Source organism: Hyla sarda, chromosome 3 (assembly GCF_029499605.1).
Source record: "Hyla sarda isolate aHylSar1 chromosome 3, aHylSar1.hap1, whole genome shotgun sequence".
NCBI lineage: Eukaryota > Metazoa > Chordata > Amphibia > Anura > Hylidae > Hyla > Hyla sarda.
This window is the reverse complement of record NC_079191.1, coordinates 324,322,134-324,348,776: the sequence shown is the minus strand read 5'-3', so window position 1 is coordinate 324,348,776 and position 26,643 is coordinate 324,322,134. Positions and strand designations below refer to the sequence as shown.

Below are 26,643 nucleotides of genomic sequence, written 5' to 3'. Positions count from 1 at the left end.
ATGTGTTCAGTCGAATTGAGGTCTGGGGAACGAGCGGGCCAGTCCATAGCATCAATGCCCTTCCTCTTGCAGGAACTGCTGACATGCTACAGCCACATGAGATCTAGCATTGTCTTGCATTAGGAAGAACCCAGGGCCAACCACACAAGCATACGGTCGTACAAGAGATATGAGGATCTCATCTCGGTACCTAAACGCAGCCAGGCTACCTCTGACAAGCACATGGAGGGCTGTGCAGCCCCCAAAGAAATGCCACCCCACACCATTACTTACCCACCACCAAACAGGTCATGCTGAAGGATGTAGCAGGCAGCAGAACATTCTCCACGGCGTCTCCAGACTGTCAGGTCAGTCACGTGCTCAGGCACAGGGTGCCAGTGGCGAATTTGCCAATCTCGGTGTTCTCTTGCAAATTCCAAACATCCTGCGCGGTGTTGGGCTGTAAGCACAACCCCACCTGTGGATGTCGGGCCCTCATACCACCATCATGGAGTCTGTTTCTGACCATTTAAGTGGACACATGCACATTTGTGGCCTGCTTGAGGTCATTTTGCAGGGCTCTGGCAGTGCTCCTCCTTGCACAAAGGCGGAGGTAGCGGTCCTGCTGCTGGGTTGTTGCCCTCCTACGGCCTCCTCCACATCTCCTGATGTACTGGCCTGTCTACTGGTAGTGCCTCCATGCTCTGGACACTACGCTGACAGACACAGAAAACCTTCTTGCCACAGCTCGCATTGATGTGCCAACCTGGATGAGCTGCACTACCTGAGCCACTTGTGTGGGTTGTAGACTCTGTCGAATGCTACCACTAGAGTGAAAGCACCGCCAGCTTTCAAAAGTGACGAAAACATCAGCCAGGAAGCATAGGAACTTAGAAATGGTCTGTGGTCACCACCTGCAGAACCACTCTTTTATTGGGGATGTCTTGCTAATTTCCTTCCATTTCCACCTGTTGTCTGTTCCATTTGCACAACAGCATGTGAAATTGATTATCAATCAGTTTTGCTTCCTGGGTGGACAGTGTGATTGACTTGGAGTCACATTGTGTTGTTTAAGTGTTCCCTTTATTTTTTTAGCAGTGTATTTGTGAATCAATTTATAATTTATTTGGAATGTCCAATTTCCTTACAAACAGAAAGTTTCTAAGTTAGAAAAAATGCTAAATTTTCCTGAAATTTGGGGATTTTTCACCAAGAAAGGATGCAAGTAACAACGAAAATTTACCACTATGATTAAAGTAGAGTACGTCACGAAAAAACAATCATCCCAGAGTTATTAATATATGAAGTGACAGTGGTCAGAATTGCAAAAAAGGGCTGTCTCTTTAAGGTGAAAATGGGCTGCGTCCCTAAGGGGTTAAGACTAAAGCGATCAGGATACAGATTTACTTGCATTCTTATAGACTTGTATGTGACTTCTGTCAAATCCGTATCTTGATCTTTTTAGTTTTGGGTTGCAAAGTTGCCAGGAGGTTTAACAAGATATTCTGCCACTACACAATCATAAGAGTTAGGCTGGAACTCCACGGAGGTTTTTTTTTGCAAAAACGCAGTAGAAAACGCCAATTTTCCTGCGTCCAGATGTTAGCTGCAAATCAATAGTAAACTGCAATATGCCAGATTCACTTGGCGCTTTTCAGTTTGGCGTTTTTTTTAATCCTTTTGGCTTTTTTCAGCAATTTTGGGCTCAGAGGCTGGATTTTCAAAACGCCCGACAAAACCTAGTTTGGTGTTTTTTGCCCTGAAATCGTGGCATTTACCTCCCATAGAAGTCTATGGGATAGCAAAAACGCCAAGAAAAAAGCCATGTTGGTTTTAAATTTGGCGTTTTTGCAGGCGGTTTTTATTCTTTTTTTGGACTTTAGCGATCCAAAAAAGTGATGGAGATACCTTTTTTTATTAAAATTTCGTAGGGTACCATTAAAAAATAATAATAAAAAAGATACAGTAGTGATGGAAAAAATTGTATCTAACAAAATTTTTCTTTTTTTTTTTAATACGAAATGTTTATTAATGTTTAAACAGGGATCAATTTATGTGAGCGGGTAAAGCATTAAAAATGTAGCCGACAATAATAAAAATGTAGTGTGTGTTTTTCACTTTTTTTTTTCCAACATTTTTTTAGGTAGCACTACTACTCCCAGCATAGAACACACTGTTCCATGATGGGAGTAGTAGTACCTGTACTAATTGACAGATCGCCCGTTGCGATCCTCCTGGCCAGATGGTTCTAGCCAATCACAGCTCTCTGTGGGAAATAGGAACATGTGTATATATATATATATATATACGTCAGTGCAGGGGACCATAGAAGAGCGGGCGTCCGCATCTATACATTATACAGAAGGATCACAGCGTGTGTCAGGAGTGATACCCGCTGTGATCTGTTCTTAAATACTAGTACTACTACTCCCACCATGGAGTACACTCTGCTCCATGCTGGGAGCTGTAGTACCTGCATTAATAGACAGATCGCATCATGTGTCAGAAATTATACTTGCTGTGATCTGTCTATTAATGCAGGTACTACAGCTCCCAGCATGGAGCAGAGTGTACTCCATGTTGGGAGTAGTAGTACCTGCAGTTAAGAACAGATCACAGCGGGTATCACTACTGACACCCGTTGTGATCGTCCTGTCTATAGCAGAGATGGAGCGACTGTATACAGCACTCGCATCCCTGCTCTGTACTCCGGCCGGCCACTCACTCATTCATATTTTCCTCAGAGCTGTGATTGGCTGCAACCATCCGGCCAATCACAGCTCTGGGTGGAAAATATGAACGGCCAGTGATGTGAATAGAACATCACTCAGAGTACAGAGCAGAGGTGCGAGCGCTGTATACAGCCACATCTCTGCTATATTATGGACGATCACATCGGGTGTCAGACTGACACCTGGGGCGATATGTCTATAGTACAGGTACTACTACTCTCATCATGGAACGGTGTGTTCCATGCTGGGAGTATAGTACTACATAAAAAATGTAAGAGAAAAAAAAAGTTAAACACACACATACACACTTTATAAAAAAATTATTAAAATTTTGTGATAAAAAATAAACATTTAGGTAATACATTTTGACATCCCTACTGCATCTTTTTTTATTTTATTTTTTTGGTACCCAACTATTTTGTAAATAAAATGCCAAAGGGGCAAAAAAAAAAAAAAAAAAGGCAAATTCCACACAAAGGTAAAAACGCCAGAAAAACTGCCAAAATGCAGGAAAAATCTGTGGCAGTTTTCCTGGCATTTTTGCTGGGGGGAAAAAAACGGAGTGGAGTCCTAGCCTTACACTGTAAGGTTCTCTGGAGGATAAGGTCTGGAGTTCACACGGGGGGAATATTCAAAGACTTGTGTTATTCGGGCTCTTTATTTTGCACCTCATAGAGTGTTAACTGCATCTCATTTTCAGAAGTGTGTTGGTCTTTTAAAAATTTAGGGCAAATCACACAAAGCACATTATTTAACACCAGGTATTAGCTCCGACACTTTGTGCACCAGAAAGTGGTGCAAAACCTTTAAAGGGGTGGTCTGGTGGAAAACTTTGTGCCAGATTTGTAAATTACTTCTATTAAAAAATCTTAATCCTTCCTGTACTTATTAGCTACTGAATACTACAGAGGAAATTCTTTTCTTTTTGGAACACAGTGCTCTCTGCTTAATCACGAGCACAGTGCTCTCTGCTGACATCTCTGTCTATTTTAGGAACTGTCCAGAGCAGCATATGTTTGCTATGGGGATTTTCTCCTACTCTGGGCAGTTCTTAAAATTGACAGAGATGTCAGTAGAGAGCACTGTGTTCCAAAAAGAAAATAATTTCTTCTGTAGTATTCAGTGGCTAATAAGTACTGGAAGGATTAAGATTTTTTTTTTAATAGAAGTAATTTACAAATCTGTTTAACTTTCTGGCATCAGTTGATTTAAAAAACAAAAAAAGGTTTTCACCGGAGTACCCCTTTAACCCCTTAAGGACCCAGCCATTTTACACCTTAGGACCCGGCCATTTTTTGCACATCTGACCACTGTCACTTTAAACTTTAATAACTCTGGGATGCTTTTAGTTATCATTCTGATTCCGAGATTGTTTTTTTCGTGACATATTCTACTTTAACATAGTGGTAAAATTTTGTCGATACTTGCATCCTTTCTTGGTGAAAAATACCAAAATTTGATGAAAACTTAGAAAATTTTCCATTTTTCTAACTTTGAAGCTCTCTGCTTGTAAGGAAAATGGATATTCTAAATAATTTTTTTTAATTCACATATACAATATGTCCACTTTATGTTTGCATCATAAAATTGGCAAGTTTTTACTTTTGGAAGAAACCAGAGGGCTTCAAAGTTCAGCAGCAATTTTCCAATTTTTCACAAAATTTCCAAACTCACAATTTTTCAGGGACCAGTTCAGGTTTGAAGTGGATTTGAAGGGTCGTCATCTTAGAAATACCCCACAAATGACCCCATTATAAAAACTGCACCCCCCCCCCCCAAAGTATTCAAAATGACATTCAGTCAGCGTTTTAACCCTTTAGGTGTTTCACAGGAATAGCAGCAAAGTGAAGGAGAAAATTCACAATCTTCATTTTTTACACTCGCATGTTCTTGTATACCCAATTTTTGAATTTTTACAAGGGGTAAAAGGAGAAAATGTATACTTATATTTGTAGTCCAATTTCTCTCGAGTAAGCACATACCTCATATGTCTATGTAAAGTGTTCGGCGGGCGCAGTAGAGGGCTCAGAAGCGAAGGAGCGACAAGGGGATTTTGGAGAGTATGTTTTTCTGAAATGGTTTTTGGGGGGCATGTTGCATTTAGGAAGCCCCTATGGTGCCAGAACAGCAAAAAAAAAAAAAACACATGGCATACCATTTTGGAAACTAGACCCCTTGAGGAACGTAACAAGGAATAAAGTGAGCCTAAATACCCCACAGGTGTTTCACGACTTTTGCATATGTAAAAAATTGGAAAAAAAATTTCACTAAAATGTGTGTTTCCTCCCCAAATTTCACATTTTTGCAAGGGTTAATAGCAGAAAATACCCCCCAAAATTTGTATCCCCATCTCTTCTGAGTATGGAGGTACTCCATAAGTTGACCTGAAGTGCACTACGGGCGAACTTCAATGCTCAGAAGAGAAGGAGTCATATTTGGCTTTTTGAGAGCAAATATTGCTCGGGGGGCATGTCGCATGAAGCACCTATGGTGCCAGGACAGCAAAATAATCCCCACATGGCATACCATTTTGAAAACTAGACCCCTTGAGGAATGTAACAAGTGGTACAGTGAGCATTTACCCCCCACTGGTGTCTGTCAGATCTTTGGAAAAGTGGGCTGTATGAAATTTTTAATTTGCACAGCCTACTGTTTAAAAGATCTGCCAGACACCAGTGGGGGGTAAATTCTCACTGCACCCCTCATTACATTCCGTGAGGGGTGTAGTTTCCGAAATGGGGTCACATGTGTTTTTTTTTTTTTTTTTTTTGCGTTTGTCAAAACCGCTGTAACAATCAGCCATCCCTGTGCAAATCACCTCAAATGTACATGGTGCATTTTTTTTTTACACTAACATGCTGGTATAGACCCCAACTTTACCTTTTCATAAGGGGTTAAAAAGGAGAAAAAGACCCCCAAAATTTGTTAGGCAATTTCTCCCGAGTACGGCGATACCCCATATGTAGCCCTAAACTGTTGCCTTGAAATACGACAGGGCTCTGAAGTGAGAGAGCACCATGCGCATTTGAGGCCTGAATTAGGGATTTGCATAGGGGTGGACATAGGGGTATTCTACGCCAGTGATTCCCAAACAGGGTGCCTCCAGCTGTTGCAAAACTCCCAGCATGCTTGGACAGTCAACGGCTGTCCGTCAATACTGGGAGTTGTTGTTTTGCAACAGCTGGAGGCTCCATTTTGGAAACAGTGGCGTACCAGACGTTTTTTATTTTATTGGGGAGGGGGGCTGTGTAGGGGTATATGTATATGTAGTGTTTTTTACGTTTTATTTTATTTTGTGTTAGCGTAGTGTAGTGTTTTTAGGGTACAGTCACACGGGCGGGGGATTACAGCGAGTTTCCCGCTGTGAGTTTGAGCTGCCGCGCAAAATTTGCTGCATCGCAAACTTGCAGCCTGATACTCACTGTAAGCCCCCTGCCCATGTGAATGTACCCTGTAGGGGGGGGACCTCCAGCTGTTGAAAAACTACAACTCCCAGCATGCACAGTCTATCAGTGCATGCTGGTAGTTATAGTTTTGCAACAGCTGGAGGCACACGGGTTGGGAAACACTGAGTTAGGAAACAGACAATGTTTCCCAACCAGTGTGCCTCCAGTTGTTGCAAAACCACAACTCCCAAACATTCTCAGGCATGCTGGAAGTAGTAGTTCGGCAACATCTTTAGAGCCAGATGTTGCCGAACTACAACTCCCAGCATGCTTGGAGTTGTAGTTTTGTAACATCTGGAGGACTACAGTTTGCAGACCACTAATACAGTGGTTCCCAATCTGTGCCCTTCCAGATGTTGTAAAACTACAACTCCCAGTATGCCAAAACTGTCCAAGCATGCTGGGAGTTGTAGTTCTGCAACATCTGAAGGGCCAGATGTTACAGAACTACAACTCCCAGCATGCCTGGACAGTAAGGGTATGCTAAGTATGTGTAGTTTTGCAACATCTGGAAGGGCACAGTGGTCTCCAAACTGTGGACCTCCAGATGTTGCAAAACCGCAACTCCCAGCATGCCCAGACGCCAAGGGCTGTCTGGGCATGCTGGGAGTTGTAGTGTAAGGGGACCAGATGGAGCAGTCCAGATCACTTTACAGTGATCTGGACTGCTGCAAAGGTCCCGCGCCGCCGAAGGTCAACTCACCTGTCGCCACCACCGCCGTCTCCGGGATCTGGGTCTTCAGGCACGAGGTAAGTACCGGGGCCGGGCCCCAGCACTCCCCCGTCCCCCGCCACGTCCTCCGGTCTTCCTCCCGTCCTGTCCGGACTTCCAGGGGCAGGGCGGGAGGAAGTAACCGCCCCCCCCCTGCGATTGGTCGGTTAACTAACCAACGGATCGAAGGGGATAGGAGGAGGTGGCCGGCTTGCCACCTCGCTCCTAGCCTCCAGCATGATCCTGGCTGTTTGTGACAACCGGGATCATGCAAAATTAGAGACCCGATCAGCCCGGTATTGCTGCAGATCGCAGGAGCGATTTCCCTCGTGACTTGTGACGATCGCCGACATGGGGGGCCTACATGGCCCCCCCTCAGCGTTTGCCCTGGATGCCTGCTGAAGCATTTCAGCAGGCATCCGCTTCCGATCTCTGCCCGGCGCGCGGCAGGGACCGGAAAACGCCAGGACGTATGGGGATGTCCTGGGTCCTTAAAGCCCAGGGTGCGGGGACGTCCCCGTACGTCCTGGGTCCTTAATGGGTTAAAGACATAGGGCGTACCTGTATGCCCGTGGGAATTCCGCTTGCCGGGCGGGGACCGGGATGCCTGCTGAAATAATTCAGCAAGCACCCCATGCAAACCCCTTGGGGGGTCCTGAGGCGCATCAGTTCAGCGATCAATTCAGACAGGCGATTTGCGGCGATTCCGGGTCAATCAGGTTCTCGTTGACGCAGAAAAAAAAGGGTGATAGGTGCCGTCCGACACAGCACCTATCACCCTATAGCAGCAGGAGTGAGGTGCCACTGAATCAGGACTCCTGCTGTGGAAGTGTCCCTAACGGCACCCGCTCTTCCCCTATTCCGGAGAGTGAGAATGGGTGCCGGTAGTGAGTACCTAGAGTGGGGGCCCCCGATCCCCGTCATCGGCGGCTGGATCGGGGGCACCCGGAGCAGAGACAGCGGCAGCAGGCAGGATCCGGAAGAGCAGCAGCAGGAGGTGAAGTTGGCCTCCTGCTGTTGCTTAGCAACAACTCCCAGCATGCACAAAAGGGCATGCTGGGAGTTGTTATACAACAGCAGAAGACACTACTGGAGCTCCCAGCTTGCCCTTTGGTAGTTTGTGCATGCTAGGGGTTGTAGTTATGCAACAGATGGAGGCCCATTTTTTCAATGAAAAAGTGTGCCTCCAGCTGTTGCATAACTACAACCCCCAGCATGCACAAACTACCAAAGGGCATGCTGGGAGTTGCAGTAGGGTGCCTCCAGCTATTGCATAGCTACAAGTCCCAGCATGCCCTGTAGTTTTGCAACAGCTGAAGGCACACTGGTTGTGAAACACTGAGTTTGTTACCTAACTCAGTGTTTTACAACCAGTGTGCCGCCTCCAGCTGTTGCAAACTACTACTCCCAGCATGCACTGATAGACCGTACATGCTAGGATTTGTAGTTTTGCAACAGCTGGAGTCACACTGGATGCAAAACACTGAGTTAAGTAACAAACTCCCAGTGTTTTGTCACCAATGTGTCTCCAGCTGTTGCATAAGTACAACTCCCAGCATGTATGGTCTGTCACTGCAAGCTGGGAATTGTAGTTTTGCAACAGCTGAAGGTTTGAACCCCCCCAAGTGAATATATAGGATACACCCACTTGGGCAGGGGTTTATGGCGAGTTTTCTGCTGCAAGTTTAAGATGTAGCACATTTTCCGCCGCAGCACAAACTCCCAGGGAGAAACTCACTGTGACTGTACCCTAAAAACACTACACTAACACAAAATAAAAAGTAAAACACTACATATACACCCCCTTACACAGTCCCCTTCCCCCATAGAAAAAAAAAATTCTTGTATGGCACTGTTTCCAAAATGGAGCCTCCAGCTGTTGAAAAACCACTTCCTGTATTGCCGGACAGCCACTGTCTGTCAAGGCATGCTGGGAGTTTTGCAACAGCTGGAGACACCCTGTTTGGGAAAAACTGTTGTAGGGTATTTTGGTGGCGGAAGCAAATCCCCCAATTTAGGCCTCAAATGCGCTTGGTGCTCTCTCGCTTTGGAGCCCTGTTGTATTTCAAGGCAACAGTTTAGTGCCACATATGGGGTATTTCCATACTCGGGAGAAATTGTGTTACAAATTTTGGGGGTCTTTTTCTCCTTTTACCCCTTATGAAAAGGTAAAGTTGGTGTCTACACAAGCATGTTAGTGTAAAAAATGTAATGTTTTTACACTAACATTCTCGTGTTGCCTCATACTTTTCATTTTCACAAGAGGTAAAAGGAATATAAGACCTCCAAAATTTGTAGCGCAATTTCTCCTGAGTACGGAAACACCCCATACGTGGATGCAAAGTCCTCTACGGGCACACAACATGGCTCAGAATAGAAGGAGCACACCATGTACATTTGAGGTCTAAATTGGCGATTTGCACAGGGGTGGCTGATTTTATAGCAGTTCTGACATAAACGCAAAGCAATAAATACCCACATGTTACCCCATTTTGGAAACTAAACCCCTCACAGAACTTAACAAGGGGTATAGTGAGCCTTAACACCCCACAGTTGTTTGATGAATTTTCGTTAAAGTTGGATTTGAAAATGAAAAAAAATTTAAAATAAACATCATTAAAATGCTGGTGTTACCCTACATTTTTTCATTTTCACAAGGGAAAATAGGAAAAAAGCCCCCAAAATTTGTAGCCCCATTTCATCTAAGTATGGAAATACCCCAAATGTGGATGTAAAGTGCTCTGCGGGCGAAGTACAATTCTCAGAAGAGGAGTGCCATTGGGCTTTTGGAGAGAGAATGTGTCCGAAATTGAAGGCCATGTGTGTTTAGAAAGCCCCTGTGGTGCCAGAACAGTGGACCCCCCCCCACATGTGACCCCATTTTGGAACCTACACCCTTCATGGAATGTAATAAGGGGTACAGTGAGCATTTACACCCCACAGGTGTCTGACAGATCTTTGGAACAGTGGTCCGTGAAAATGAAAAATGTAATTTTTCATTTGCATAGCCCACTGTTCCAAAGATCTGTCAAACGCCAGTGGGGTGTAAATACTCACTGCACCCCTTATTAATTTCTGTGAGGGGTGTAGTTTCCAAAATGGGGTTACTTGTGGGGGAGATCCACTGTTCTGGCAACACGGGGGCATTGTAAAGGCACATGGCCCCCCGACTTCTATACCAACCAAATTCTCTCTCCAAAAGCTCAATGGCGCTCCTTCTCTTCTGAGCATTGTAGTGCGCCAGCAGAGCACTTAACATCCACATATGGGATATTTCCATTCTCAGAAGAAATGTGGTTACAAATTTTGGGAGGCCTTTTCTCCTATTACCCCTTGTGAAAATGAAAAATTTGAGGTAACAACAGCATTTAGCGGAAATTTGTCAAACACCTGTGGGGTGTTAAGGCTCACTGTACCCCTTGTTGCGTTCCTAGAGGGGTGTAGTTTCCAAAATAGTATGCCATGTGGGTTTTTTATTTGCTGTTCTGGCACCATAGGTGCTTCCTAAATGTGACATGCCCCCCAAAAATAATTTCAGCAAAATGTGACTCCTTCTCTTCGGAGCACTGTAGTGCGCCCACAGTGCACTTGACGTCCACACATGGGGTATTTTCATACTCAGAAGAGATGGGGTTACAAATTTTGGGGGGCATTTTACCCCTTTGGGGGGCTATTACCCCTTGTAAAAATTAAAAATTTTGGGGAAGAAACAGCATTTTAATGGAAAAAAATTTATTTACACATGCAACTTTAATGAAAAGTCGTCAAACACCTGTGGAGTGTTAAGGCTCACTACAACCCTTGTTACGTTCCTTGAGGGGTGTAGTTTCCAAAATAGTATTCCATGTCTGGTTTTTTGCTGTTCTGGCACCATAGGGGCTTCCTAAATGTGACTTGCCCCCCAAAAACCATTTCAGAAAAACTCACTCTCCAAAATCCCATAGTCGCTCCTTCTCTTCTGAGCCCTCTAGTGCACCCACAGAGAACTTTCCGTACACATATTAGGTATTTCCTTACTCGAGAGAAATTGGGTTACAAATTATAGGGAGATTCTCTTCTTTTATCCCTTGTAAACATTCAAAAACTGGGTCTACAAGAAAATGCGAGTGTAAAAAATGAAGATTTTGAATTTTCTCCTTCACTTTGCTGCTATTCCTGTGAAACACCTTAAGGGTTAACACACTTTCTGAATGTCATTTTGAATACTTTGAGGGGTGCAGTTTTTATAATGGGGTAATTTATGGGGTATTTCTAATATGAAGGCCCTTGAAATCCACTTCAAACCTAAACTGGTCCCTGAAAAATTCAGATTTTGAAAATTTTGTGAAAAATTGGAAAATTGCTGCTGAACTTTGAAGCCCTCTGGTGTCTTCCAAAAGTAAAAACAACTTTATGATGCAAACATAAAGTAGACATATTGTATATGTGAATAAATGTATAATTTATTTGGAATATCCATTTTCCTTATAAACAGAGAGTTTCAAAGTAAAAAAAAATGCTGCATTTTCAAATTTTTCATCAAATGTTTGAATTCTTCACCAAGAAATGATGTAAGTATTGACGACAATTTACCACTAACATAAAGTAGAATACTCATGAAAAAACACTCGGAATCAGAATGAAAAGTAAAATCATCCCAGAGTTATTAATGCTTAACCTCTTCAGGACATAGGGCGTATGGATACGCCCTGCATTCCGAGTCCTTAACCCCTTAAGGACGCAGGACGTAAATGTACGTCCTGGTGAGGTGGTACTTAACGCACCAGGACGTACATTTACGTCCTGTGCATAACCGCGGGCATCGGAGCGATGCCCGTGTCATGCGCGGCTGATCCCGGCTGCTGATCGCAGCCAGGGACCCGCCGGCAATGGCCGACGCCCACGATCTCGCGAGCGTCCACCATTAACCCCTCAGGTGCCGGGATCAATACAGATCCCGGCATCTGCGGCAGTGCGCGATTTGAATGAATGATCGGATCGCCCGCAGCGCTGCTGTGGGGATCCGATCATTCATAACACCGCACGGAGGTCCCCTCTCCTTCCTCCGTCCGGCTCCCGGCGTCTCCTGCTCTGGTCTGTGATCGAGCAGACCAGAGCAGAAGATGACCGATAATACTGATCTGTTCTATGTCCTATACATAGAACAGATCAGTATTAGCAATCATGGTATTGCTATGAATAGTCCCCTATGGGGACTATTCAAGTGTAAAAAAAAATGTAAAAAAATGTAACAGTAAAAGTAAAAAAAAAGTGAAAAATCCCCTCCCCCAATAAAAAAGTAAAACGTTCGTTTTTTCCTATTTTACCCCCAAAAAGCGTAAAAAAAATTTTTATAGACATATTTGGTATCGTCGCGTGCGTAAATGTCCGAACTATTAAAATAAAATGTTAATGATCCCGTACGGTGAACGGCGTGAACGAAAAAAAAAAAAAAGTCCAAAATTCCTACTTTTTTAATACATTTTATTAAAAAAAAATTATAAAAAATGTATAAAAAGTTTTTTATATGCAAATGTGGTATCAAAAAAAAGTACAGAAAATGAGCCCCCATACCGCCGCTTATACGGAAAAATAAAAAAGTTAGAGGTCATCAAAATAAAGGGATTATAAACGTACTAATTTGGTTAAAAAGTTTGTGATTTTTTTTAAGCGCAACAATAATATAAAAGTATGTAATAATGGGTATCATTTTGATCGTATTGACCCTCAGAATAAAGAACACACGTCATTTTTACCATAAATTGTACGGCGTGAAAACGAAACCTTCCAAAATTATCAAAATTGCGATTTTCGTTTTAATTTCCCGACAAAAATAGTGTTTTTTGATTGCACCATACATTTTATGATATAATGAGTTATGTCATTACAAAGGACAACTGGTCGCGCAAAAAACAAGCCCTCATACTAGTCTGTGGATGAAAATATAAAAGAGTTATGATTTTTAGAAGGCGAGGAGGAAAAAATGAAAACGTAAAAATTAAATTGTCTGAGTCCTTAAGGCCAAAATGGGCTGAGTCCTTAAGGGGTTAAGGACCGAGGGCGTATCCATACGCCCGTGGGAATTCTGGTCCCCACCGCTAGCCGGTTGGGGACCGGAGCCGGATGCCTGCTAAAATCGTTCAGCAGGCATCCCGGCATATCGCCCAGGGGGGGTCGTTATGACAATTCAGTCCAGCGATCTGCGGCGATTCCGGGTCAATCGGGTCTCCCGTGACCCGGAATTACTGGCTGTTCGGGGCCATCTCTGACGGCCCCGAACAGCCAGAGCCTGCAGGGGTGAGGTGGCACTGGTGCCACCTCACGATCGCCCTGATTCGTCGGCCGGATTACCGACCGACCAATCAGGGCCCCTGCTGCGGGTGTCACTCCCGCACCCGCTCCGCCCCTCTTCCGGAGGACGTGAGCGGGTGCGGGAAGACGACCCCGGGTGCTGGGGACCCCGATCCCCGGCGTGAATGTTGGGATCGGGGCCCCAGGAGCAGCGGCAGCGGCGACGACGACGAGGGACTGACCTGATACGGCTGGATCGTTGGAGGTGAGTGACAGCCTCCTGCTGTTGCTTAGCAACAGCTCCCAGCATGCAAAAAGGGCATGCTGGGAGCTGTAGTTATGCAACAGCAGGAGGCAGACTACCACAACTCCCAGCATTCCCTTATGGGCATGCTGGGACTTATGGTTTTGCAACAGCTGGAGGCACATTTTTTCTATGGAAAAGTGTACCTTCAGCTGTTGTATAACTACAACTCCCAGCTTGCACAAACAGCTAAAGTGCATGCTGGGAGTTGTAGTGGTGCATCTGCTGGTTGCATAACTACAACTCCCAGCATGCCCGTTGGCTGTCGGTGACTGCTGAGAGTTGTAGTTTTGCAACAGCTGAAGGCACACTGGTTGTGAAACATAGAGTTTTTTTTTTTTTACCTAACTCAGTGTTTCACAACCGGTTTGCCTCCAGCTGTTGCAAACTCCAACTCTCAGCAGTCAATGTACACCATGCACCGTACATGCTGGGAGTTGTAGTTTTGCAACAGCTGGAGGCACACTGGTTGTGAAACACCGAGTTAGGTCACAAACTCAGTGATACATAACCAGTGTGCCTACAGCTGTTGCAAAACTAAAACTCTCAGCATGTATAGTCTGTCAGCGCATGCTGGGAGTTGTAGTTTTGCAACAGCTGGATGTGTCCCCCCCCCCCCCCCCAATGTGAATGTACAGGGTACACTCACATGGGCGGAGGTTTACAGCAAGTATCTGGCTGCAAGTTTGAGCTGCGGCAAATTTTCTGTCGCAGCTCAAACTGCCAGCGAGAAACTACTGTGAACCCCCCGCTCAGGCGACTGTACCCTAAAAACACTACACTACACTAACAAAAAATAAAATAAAAAGTAAAAAACACTACATATACACATACCCCTACACAGCCCCCCTCCCCTCCCCAATAAAAATGAAAAACGTCTGGTACTACACTGTTTCCAAAACGGAGCCTCCAGCTGTTGCAAAACAACAACTCCCAGTATTGTCGGACAGCCGTTGACTGTCCAGGCATGCTGGGAGTTTTGCAACAGCTGGAGGCACCCTGTTTGGGAATCACTGGCGTAGAATACCCCTATGTCCACCCCTATGCAATCCCTAATTTAGGCCTCAAATGCGCATGGCGCTCTCACTTTGGAGCCCTGTCGTATTTCAAGGCAACAGTTAAGGGTCACATATGGGGTATCGCCGTACTCGGGAGAAATTGTGTTACAAATTTTGGGGGGTATTTTCTGCTTTTACCCTTTTTAAAAATGTAAAATTTTTGGGAAAACAAGCATTTTAGGTAAAAAAAATTTTTTTTTTTTACATATGCAAAAGTCGTGAAACACCTGTGGGGTATAAAGGTTCACTTAACCCCTTGTTACGTTCCCCGAGGGGTCTAGTTTCCAAAATAGTATGCCATGTGGTTTTTTTTTTGCTGTTCTGGCACCATAGGGGCTTCCTAAATGCGGCATGCCCCCAGAGCAAAATTTGCTTTCAAAAAGCCAAATGTGACTCCTTCTCTTCCGAGACCTGTAGTGCGCCAGCAGAGCACTTTTCACCCCTATATGGGGTGTTTTCTGAATCGGGAGAAATTGGGCTTCAAATTTTTAGGGGTATTTTCTGCTATTACTCTTTTTAAAAATGTAAAATTTTGGGGAAAACAAGCATTTTAGGTAAAAATTATTATTATTTTTTTACATTTGCAAAAGCCGTGAAACACCTGTGGGGTATAAAGGCTCACTTTACCCCTAGTTACGTTCCCCAAGGGGTCTAGTTTCCAAAATGGTATGCTATGTGTTTTTTTTTTTTGCTGTTCTGGCACCATAGGGGCTTCCTAAATGCAACATGCCCCCCCAAAAACCGTTTCAGAAAAACGTACTCTCCAAAATCCCCTTGTCGCTCCTTCCCTTCTGAGCCCTATACTGCGCCCGCCGAACACTTTACATGGACATATGAGGTATGTGCTTACTCGAGAGAAATTGGGTTTCAAATACAAGTAAAATTTTTCTCCTTTTACCCCTTGTAAAAATAAAAAAATTGGGTCTACAAGAACATGTGAGTGTAAAAAATGAAGATTGTGAATTTTCTCCTTCACTTTGCTGCTATTCCTGTGAAACACCTAAAGTGTTAAAACGCTGACTGAATGTCATTTTGAATACTTTGGGGGGGTGTAGTTTTTATAATGGGGTCATTTATGGGGTATTTCTAATATGAAGACCCTTCAAATCCACTTCAAACCTGAACTGGTCCCTGAAAAATACCGAGTTTGAAAATTTTGTGAAAAATCAGAAAATTGCTGCTGACCGTTGAAGCCCTCTGGTGTCTTCCAAAAGTAAAAACTTGTCAATTTTATGATGCAAACATAAAGTAGACATATTGTATATGTGAACAAAAAAAATGTATTCGTAATATCCATTTTCCTTACAAGCAGAAAGCTTCAAAGTTAGAAAAATGCAAAATTTTCAAATTTTTCATCAAATTTACGGATTTTTCACCAAGAAAGGATGCAAGTTACCACAAAAATTTAGCACTATGTTAAAGTAGAATATGTCACGAAAAACCAATCTCGGAATCAGAATGATAAGTAAAAGCATTCCAGAGTTATTAATGTTTAAAGTGACAGTGGTCAGATGTGCAAAAAACGCTCCGATCCTTAAGGCCAAAATGGGCTTGGTCCTGAAGGGGTTAAAGGGGTATTCCAGGAAAAAACTTTTATTATATATCAACTGGCTCCAGAAAGTTAAACAGATTTGTAAATTACTTCTATTAAAAAATCTTAATCCTTTCAGTACTTATGAGCTTCTGAAGTTAAGGTTGTTCTTTTCTGTCTAAGTACTCTCTGATGACACGTGTCTCGGGAAACGCCCAGTTTAGAAGAGGTTTGCTATGGGGATTTGCTTCTGAATTGGGCGTTTTCCGAGACACGTGTCATCAGAGAGCACTTAGACAGAAAATAACAACCTTAACTTCAGAAGCTCATAAGTACTGAAAGGATTAAGATTTTTTAATAGAAGTAATTTACAAATCTGTTTAACTTTCTGGAGCCAGTTGATATATATTAAAAAAGGTTTTTCCTGGATAACCCCTTTAAAGTGACAGTGGTCAGATGTACAAAAAATGCTCAGGTCCTTAAGGTGAAAATGGGCTGGGTCCTTAAGGGGTTAAAAAGGTTTTGCGGGGGTATCCTACATCAGCCATTGATTGGCTGATCAAGCAACTCCATGTGCCAACCCCAGGAAATCCTGCACAGCAACACTGTGCTCAATGAGATCTATGCCCCCTTAATGTGGTATTCCAGGAATTTGTTTTATTTGACTATGCTACAGGGGCTGTAAAGTTAGTGTACTTCATAATATAGTGTCTGTACCTGTGTGTGACGGTTTTCTCTCAATTCTTCTGTGATTTTCACTCCAATATTTATTTTTAACAGCATACAAAATTACTGTTGTCTCAGATTTTTCCCAGGTTGCAATGCGGCCGAGACCTGACTCACAAGTCAGCTGATGACAGGGAGCCTGTCTGCTTCAATGGGTGGAGGGATCTCTTGGTGGGAGAGAGATCAATCTGCAACAGCTGTAGGAACTCTGAGTGAAAACCACACTGATTTGAATGGCTGCAGCTCATTTATGCTTCAGTGGGTGGGGTCGCTGATGTGTGGGAGGGAGGAAAATGGAATTATGGGATTTGTAGTCAAAGAAGAAAACACAAACAGGAAAATACCCGTTCACAAAAAGCTAGCCACAGTGTTATGGTAATCTCACAACATAGCCGTTTAGCCCCAAGACAAGTGCAGATCCTTCCTAAGCATGTCCATTACTGTCTGCCAGGTACGTACTAAAATCACCTTATGGTGGATAACCCCTTTAAGGCTAGGTTCAGACTATGGAATTTCTACCTGGAATTCCGCTTTGAAATTGCAGGCAGAAATTCTGCTTGCAAAAATGCACAAGCCCAGTGAATGGGTTTTTACGTTCACCAATTCACACTTCGGAATTTTGTAAGCGGAATTTGTGAACGGAAAATTTGCTTTAAGAATATGCGCCTGTAGAATGGCATTGCTCATTCTTCAGGCGGATATACTCGCAGAACACATTGCTGTGTATTGTGGACTGCAATGCCCACGCAGTCCTAGCGCCGAACTCGGAATCTCTAGACGGAAATTTTCCATCTGGAGGTTCCGTAGTCTGAACCTAGCCTAATACGTATAAAAAATAATGTTCTCAAGATAAAGATAGGGCAGTAATAGATATATATAAATATATATGACATGTACTATTACACAGGTAACTACTTCAGTCTGTCACTCCGCAAAGTAGAGGACCATAACGGTGTTCATCTGAGTGTTTCTCTGTTCTCTGTTCTTATTTTATGAGGGAGATGATTGTCTTCTACAAGAATCCTGTATTTTTCAGTTACGGCCGCATAGCCTTTTTGTCACATCTTGTTATTTCCACCTTGGCTCTAATCAATGTCATTGTGATGCTGTTTATATTATGCCGTATTCTGTCAATGAAATTATTTAACAATAACTAACTAAATAGTGGTCGGAATACCCTTTTCATCTAGTCTTGCTTAATGCATGGAAACAGTGAAAATCTGTATATTTATCAGGCTTTATTTTTCCTTTTTGTCATACTATTAGTGTTACTGTAGATGTAATGCCTCTACTCACTGATTCTCCCTACAAAGATCCAGTAAGGCTATGTTTACACTGTATGTTTTTGCTGATATTCGTAGCCATAAAAAATTAGTCCATAGACTTTCATATAACACATTGTTTTTTGTTAAAAGACAAAACGGGGGGGGGGGAAATGTTTAAACTGTGTGAACATAAAAGTTAGCTGGAAATAAGTCTGCCAGTTTAATGGTTAACACAGACATTTCTCCTCCAAGCCAGCAGATGGCACATTTCCTTTTTTGTCAGCCCCCTGCCATCCAGGAAGACACATAGCATAGTAGTCCTGTGTGAGTCAGAAGCTGTGCCAGTATTACAGTGTGTGCAGTGCAATCCTCAGCCTGGAAGATGAGCTCTGCAAAGGACCCAGTGGTGATTGTGGCAGCTGCCCGCACTCCTATAGGTAACCACCACATCAAGTGTTGTGTGTATATTATGTGATATATCTATTGCAGACAGTATTATGTGATGGCAGTGATACATTTATTGTGTCCAGTGTTGTGTGTATATTATGTGATATATCTATTGCAGCCAGTATTATGTGATGGCAGTGATACATTTATTGTGTCCAGTGTTGTGTGTATGCTATATGAAGGTGGTGATACATTTATTGTGTCCAGTGTTGTGTGTATGCTATATGAAGGTGGTGATACATTTATTGAACCTAATGTTGTATACAGTTGATACAATGTTGTATGTATGATGGCGGTGAAGCATTTATTGCATACAATGTTGTGTACATATGAAGGCAATGATAAATATAGTGCACACAATGTTGTGTACATATAAATGCAGTGATACACTTAGTGCACCCAATGTTGTGTACATATAAATGCAGTGATACACTTAGTGCACCCAATGTTGTGTACATATAAAGGCGGTGATACATTTAGTGCACCCAATGTTGTGTACATATAAAGGCAATGATAAATATAGTGCACACAATGTTGTGTACATATAAATGCAGTGATACACTTAGTGCACCCAATGTTGTGTACATATAAATGCAGTGATACACTTAGTGCACCCAATGTTGTGTACATATAAAGGCGGTGATACATTTAGTGCACCCAATGTTGTGTACATATAAATGCAGTGATACACTTAGTGCACCCAATGTTGTGTACATATAAAGGCGGTGATACATTTAGTGCACCCAATGTTGTGTACATATAAAGGCAATGATAAATATAGTGCACACAATGTTGTGTACATATAAATGCAGTGATACACTTAGTGCACCCAATGTTGTGTACATATAAATGCAGTGATACACTTAGTGCACCCAATGTTGTGTACATATAAATGCAGTGATACACTTAGTGCACCCAATGTTGTGTACATATAAATGCAGTGATACACTTAGTGCACCCAATGTTGTGTACATATAAAGGCGGTGATACATTTAGTGCACCCAATGTTGTGTACATATAAAGGCAATGATAAATATAGTGCACACAATGTTGTGTACATATAAATGCAGTGATACACTTAGTGCACCCAATGTTGTGTACATATAAATGCAGTGATACACTTAGTGCACCCAATGTTGTGTACATATAAATGCAGTGATACACTTAGTGCACCCAATGTTGTGTACATATAAATGCAGTGATACACTTAGTGCACCCAATGTTGTGTACATATAAAGGCGGTGATACATTTAGTGCACCCAATGTTGTGTACATATAAAGGCAATGATAAATATAGTGCACACAATGTTGTGTACATATAAATGCAGTGATACACTTAGTGCACCCAATGTTGTGTACATATAAATGCAGTGATACACTTAGTGCACCCAATGTTGTGTACATATAAAGGCGGTGATACATTTAGTGCACCCAATGTTGTGTACATATAAATGCAGTGATACACTTAGTGCACCCAATGTTGTGTACATATAAATGCAGTGATACACTTAGTGCACCCAATGTTGTGTACATATAAATGCAGTGATACACTTAGTGCACCCAATGTTGTGTACATATAAAGGCGGTGATACACTTAGTGCACCCAATGTTGTGTACATATAAATGCAGTGATACACTTACTGGACCCAACGTTGCGAACATATAAAGGCGGCGATACATTTAGTGCACCCAATGTTGTGTACATATAAATGCAGTGATACATTTAGTGCACCCAATGTTGTGTTGTGTACATATAAATGCAGTGATACACTTAGTGCACCCAATGTTGTGTACATATAAAGGCGGTGATACACTTAGTGCACCCAATGTTGTGTACATATAAATGCAGGGATACACTTAGTGCACCCAACGTTGCGAACATATAAAGGCGGCAATACATTTAGTGCACCTAATGTTGTTGTGTACACATGAAGGCGGCAATACATTTAGTGCACTTAATGTTGTGTACATATCAAGGTGGCGATACATTTAGTGCACCCAATGTTCTTTACCTTATGTGATGTCACTTACACATTTATTTGACTCTCTAAGCCTGTGGTCCCCAACCTGTGGCTTTTTAGCTGTTGCAAACTACAACTCCCAGCATCCCCCCCCCCCCCCATGTGGCTGAGTATAAGCCATTTCTTCTTGGGCTAGTCACCTGCAGTCTCTAGAACAGTGTTTTTCGAAGAGTGTGCTTCTATCTGATGCAAAACTACAACTCCCTGCGGCTGTCCGGGCATGCTGGGAGTTGTAGTTTTGCAACAGCTTGAGACAGTAACACACTGCTCTAGAATCCCTGTGATGAGACTCTGCATGTATTAGTCTTTACCAGAAATACCTCTCCTGGTTTTTATTTGTCGCCGGATCTGTTGCCGTGGAAACTAATCTATCTATCCATCTATACATTCCACATTTGTATAACTTAAACATTCTTGAAACTAAAATGATTGCTTGATGTAAACCAGACAGTATAATTCCAATAAACACTTCTTGTAATACATAGACTGTTCTATTAACCAACCGCTTCTACTGTACCTAACGCGCTTTCCTATAGTAAATGGGCGAGTCCTGGCACACGTGATGGAAACGTCATTAATATTCATTTATCAGAAGTGGAGTGAAGGGAGGAGCTGCAACTGAAGTCAGTCAGCTTTCCCAACCGCCGCTACTGATTGGCTGATTGGTGTAGAACCATATCAGGTAGCGACTTTCTGATTGGTCACTGCTCTGACGTGTTCTTCACCCGCGTTCTGATTGGCTGTTAGAGTAAAACCACGCTGCAGGGATGTGTTGTCAGTGGTCTGGCTGCTGCACGGCCGTTCGCGAAGAGGGAGGAGGGGCGGAGTGATATCTTTGGGTCGGTGTCCTTACGCTGCCTGGTTGTGTTGTGCAAAGTTCAGCTGTAACAATGCGCAAGGTGTTACAGAAATTACTCAAATATTTAACAAATAATTTTTACAGTTTAAAAAAGTGCACAGGAGAGAAAAAAATTCTTCCCAATTGACGTTTAGTTACAATTTTCTTTATTTTTGACGGATTTTGCCCCCCCCCCCCCCCCAAAAAAAAAAGGCAAAATAAAAACTAGCTGTAAAGTTATAAAAATAGGCTGAGATTTTTTTTTTTAACCCCTTCAGGACGGAGCCCATTTTGGCCTTAAGGACCGGAGCGTTTTTTTGCACATCTGACCACTGTCACTTTAAACATTAATAACTCTGGAATGCTTTTAGTTATCATTCTGATTCCGAGATTGTTTTTTCGTGACATATTCTACTTTAACATAGTGGTACATTTTTGTCGATACTTGCATCCTTTCTTGGTGAAAAATCCGTAAATTTGATGAAAAATTTTAAAATTTTGCATTTTTCTAACTTTGAAGCTTTCTGCTTGTAAGGAAAATGGATATTACGAATACATTTTTTTTTGGTTCACATATACAATATGTCTACTTTATGTTTGCATCAAAAAATGTATGAGTTTGTACTTTTGGAAGACACCAGAGGGCTTCAACGGTCAGCAGCAATTTTCCGATTTTTCACAAAATTTTCAAACTCTGTATTTTTCAGGGACCAGTTCAGGTTTGAAGTGGATTTGAAGGGTCTTCATATTATAAATACCCCATAAATGACCCCATTATAAAAACTACACCCCCTAAAGTATTCAAAATGACATTCAGTCAGCGATTTAACCCTTTAGGTGTTTCACACGAATAGCAGCAAAGTGAAGGAGAAAATTCACAATCTTCATTTTTTACACTCACATGTTCTTGTAGACCCAATTTTTGAATTTTTACAAGGGGTAAAAGGACAAAATTTTTACTTGTATTTGTAGCCCAATTTCTCTCGAGTAAGGACATACCTCATATGTCTATGTAAAGTGTTCGGCGGGCGCAGTAGAGTGCTCAGAAGGGAAGGAGCGACAAGGGGATTTTGGAGAGTACGTTTTTCTGAAATGGTTTTTGGGGGGCATGTTACCTTTAGGAAGCCCTTATGGTGCCAGAACAGCAAAAAAAAAACCACATGGCATACCATTTTGGAAACTAGACCCCTCGGGGAATGTAACATGGGATAAAGTGAACCCTAATACCCCACAGGTGTTTCACGACTTTTGCAAATGTAAAAAAAAAAAAAAAATTTTACCTAAAATGCTTGTTTTCCCAAAAAATTTTTATTTTTAAAAAGGGTAATAGCAGAAAATACCCCTAAAAATTTGAAGCCCAATTTCTCCCGATTCAGAAAACACCCCATATGGGGGTGAAAAGTGCTCTGCTGGCGCACTACAGGTCTCGGAAGAGAAGGAGTCACCTTTGGCTTTTTGAACGCTTTCCCAAAAATTTAACATTTTTAAAAAGGGTAAAAGCAGAAAATACCCCCCAAAATTTGTAACAGAATTTCTCCCGAGTACAGCGATACCCCATATGTGACCCTTAACTGTTGCCTTGAAACACGACAGGGCTCCAAAGTGAGAGCGCCATGCGCATTTGAGGCCTAAATTAGGGATTGCATAGGGGTGGACATAGGGGTATTCTACGCCAGTGATTCCCAAACAGGGTGCCTCCAGCTGTTGCAAAACTCCCAGCATGCCTGGACAGTCAACGGCTGTCCGACAATACTGGGAGTTGTTTTGCAACAGCTGGAGGCTCCGTTCTGGAAACAGTGGCGTACCAGACGTTTTTCATTTTTATTGGGGAGGGGAGGGGGGCTGTGTAGGGGTATGTGTATATGTAGTGTTTTTTACTTTTTATTTTATTTTTTGTGTTAGTGTAGTGTTTTTAGGGTACAGTCACACGGGCGGGGGTTCACAGTAGTTTCTCGCTGGCAATTTGAGCTGCAGCAGAAAGTTTGCGGCAGCTCAAATTTGCACCCAGATACTTACTGTAATCCTCCGCCCATGTGAGTGTACCCTGTACGTTCACATTGGGGGGGACATCCAGCTGTTGCATAACTACAACTCCCAGCATGCCCGTTGGCTGTCGGTGACTGCTGAGAGTTGCAGTTTTGCAACAACTGTAGGCACACTGGTTATGTATCACTGAGTTTGTGACCTAACTCAGTGTTTCACAACCAGTGTGCCTCCAGCTGTTGCAAAACTACAACTCCCAGCATGTACGGTGCATGGTGTACGGTGACTGCTGAGAGTTGTAGTTTGCAACAGCTGGAGGCACACCGGTCGTGAAACACTGAGTTAGGTAAAAAAAAAACTCTAGAGTTTCACAACCAGTGTGCCTTCAGCTGTTGCAAAACTACAACTCTCAGCAGTCACCGACAGCCAACGGGCATGCTGGGAGTTGTAGTTATGCAACCAGCAGATGCACCACTACAACTCCCAGCATGCACTTTAGCTGTTTGTGCAAGCTGGGAGTTGTAGTTATACAACAGCTGAAGGTACACTTTTCCATAGAAAGAATGTGCCTCCAGCTGTTGCAAAACCATAAGTCCCAGCATGCCCATAAGGGAATGCTGGGAGTTGTGGTGGTCTGCCTCCTGCTGTTGCATAACTACAGCTCCCAGCATGCCCTTTTTGCATGCTGGGAGCTGTTGCTAAGCAACAGCAGGAGGCTGTCACTCACCTCCAACGATCCAGACGCTGCAGGTCAGTCCCTCGTCGTCGCCGCCGCAGCTGCTCCTGGGGCCCCGATCCCAACAGGGGCGCCGGGGATCGGGGTCCCCAGCACCCGGGGTGCACGTCCCGCACCCGCTCACGTCCTCCGGAAGAGGGGCGGAGCGGGTGCGGGAGTGACACCCGCAGCAGGCGCCCTGATTGGTCGGCCGGTAATCCGGCCGACGAATCAGGGCGATCGTGAGGTGGCACCAGTGCCACCTCACCCCTGCAGGCTCTGGCTGTTCGGGGCCGTCAGAGACGGCCCCGAACAGCCAGTAATTCCGGGTCATCGGGTCACTGGAGACCCGATTGACCAGGAATCGCCGCAGATCGCTGGACTGAATTGTCCAGCGATCTGCGGCGATCGCCGACATGGGGGGGCATAATGACCCCCCTGGGCGATATGCCGGGATGCCTGCTGAACGATTTCAGCAGGCATCTGGCTCCGGTCCCCAACCGGCTAGCGGTGGGGGACGGAATTCCCACGGGCGTATGGATACGCCCTCGGTCCTTAAGGACTCGGGATGCAGGGCGTATCCATACGCCCTATGTCCTGAAGAGGTTAAATAAAGGTAATTTAAAAAAAACATTTTTAACCAATTTGTATAAAATAGCACTTTACATAAATGGACAATTTAAAAAAAATTATTAATTTATTTTCCAGCTACGAAAAACTGTGTGTGATGAAGATCTGGTAATGGCTAGTAGTAAAATGCAGTTTCTTAAAATAATTCCCTGGGATTCTGTAGGACCCTCTACCGCAGCTTTGCAGAGCTGTTAAATCTGGACTATGGAGTACATGGGTGCTGGGGACTGGGAAGTGGCACTATCTCAGAGTATGTTCACACCATTAGGATGTCATGTGGATTTAAAGGGAACCTGACCCCAGTTTTATGCAGTGTGTCACCCTGGTAACTAGTCATAGGGGCAGGTCCCAGCAGCTGCTCTTTACCCTAATAGTACTGAGTGACGCGTCCTTATACACAGGGGGCGCTCCTCAGCGTTTGCAGGGCAGAGAGCAGTCGCCAGGACCACCACTACTTACCTGGGTTATCGCGGCTTTTTTAGGCAATGTTCAAACGACCGAAATTCTGCAATTCCACTTAAATTTGATACCGCAAAACTTGCTGCTGAATTCTGCGGAAATTCAAAGCCCCATTAAATTCAATGGGATTCCATCCGCAATTCCGCAAAATTTGAAAACAGGTCTTTAAATGTTGCAGAATTTCCGTGGCGGAAAATCTGCTGTGTGACTGGGACAGTGGAATCCCATTGATCATAATGGCCATTAAACTTTGGCAGAATTTCCGGTGGAATTATTCTGCAGAATTCCATACAAATATTTCACCTTGTCAGCAGATTCTGCATGTCCTCAGTACATTGACAGCCCCTCTGCAGCAGAAATAAGTGTCAGCCTAGAATCCTCTTGTGAGATAAACTTGACTAATGTGCACTCAGAATTTTGAGATACATGAGAGGACATGTAACCTTATAAATCACTGATCATTATGGCTGGTTTGGAAAATGTTTGGGGGGTTTTCACACTGTGTTGCAGTTTCCAGCATAAATATAGATCAGAGTTCTTCCCCTAGGTATACCTCTGATATTAGAGATCGGAGTTCTTCCCCTAGGTATACCTCTGATATTGTAGATCGGAGTTCTTCCCCTAGGTATACCTCTGATATTGTAGATCGGAGTTCTTCCCCTAGGTATACCTCTGATATTGTAGATCAGAGTTCTTCCCCTAGGTATACCTCTGATATTATAGATCAGAGTTCTTCCCCTAGGTATACCTCTGATATTATAGATCAGAGTTCTTCTCCTAGGTATACCTCTGATATTAGAGATCGGAGTTCTTCCCCTAGGTATACCTCTGATATTGTAGATCGGAGTTCTTCCCCTAGGTATACCTCTGATATTGTAGATCGGAGTTCTTCCCCTAGGTATACCTCTGATATTGTAGATCGGAGTTCTTCCCCTAGGTATACCTCTGATATTGTAGATCGGAGTTCTTCCCCTAGGTATACCTCTGATATTGTAGATCAGAGTTCTTCCCCTAGGTATACCACTGATATTATAGATCAGAGTTCTTCCCCTAGGTATACCACTGATATTATAGATCAGAGTTCTTCCCCTAGGTATACCTCTGATATTATAGATCAGAGTTCTTCCCCTAGGTATACCTCTGATATTATAGATCAGAGTTCTTCCCCTAGGTATACCTCTGATATTATAGATCAGAGTTCTTCCCCTAGGTATACCTCTGATATTAGAGATCAGAGTTCTTCCCCTAGGTATACCTCTGATATTAGAGATCAGAGTTCTTCCCCTAGGTATACCTCTGATATTAGAGATCAGAGTTCTTCCCCTAGGTATACCTCTGATATTAGAGATCAGAGTTCTTCCCCTAGGTATACCTCTGATATTAGAGATCAGAGTTCTTCCCCTAGGTATACCTCTGATATTATAGATCAGAGTTCTTCCCCTAGGTATACCTCTGGTATTATAGGTCAGAGTTCTTCCCCTAGGTATACCTCTGATATTATAGATCAGAGTTCTTCCTCTAGGTATA

At 43.2% G+C, this 26,643-nt stretch overlaps 1 protein-coding gene and 1 long non-coding RNA gene across 2 annotated transcripts in view; one reads left to right on the top strand and one right to left on the bottom strand.

Moving 5' to 3' along the window:
* Nucleotides 1-21,119, bottom strand: part of LOC130362556 (uncharacterized) — a 68,638-nt gene extending 47,519 nt beyond the window's left edge. The window contains exon 1 of the long non-coding RNA XR_008891458.1: nucleotides 21,009-21,119. This is a non-coding gene — a long non-coding RNA (uncharacterized LOC130362556). The remainder of the gene's footprint in view (nucleotides 1-21,008) is intronic.
* ACAT2 (acetyl-CoA acetyltransferase 2) overlaps nucleotides 18,331-26,643 on the top strand; it is a 32,255-nt gene continuing 23,942 nt past the window's right edge. The window contains exon 1 of the mRNA XM_056567236.1: nucleotides 18,331-18,460. Within this exon, the coding sequence (XP_056423211.1) occupies nucleotides 18,406-18,460 (55 nt within the window). The 5' untranslated portion in view covers nucleotides 18,331-18,405. The remainder of the gene's footprint in view (nucleotides 18,461-26,643) is intronic.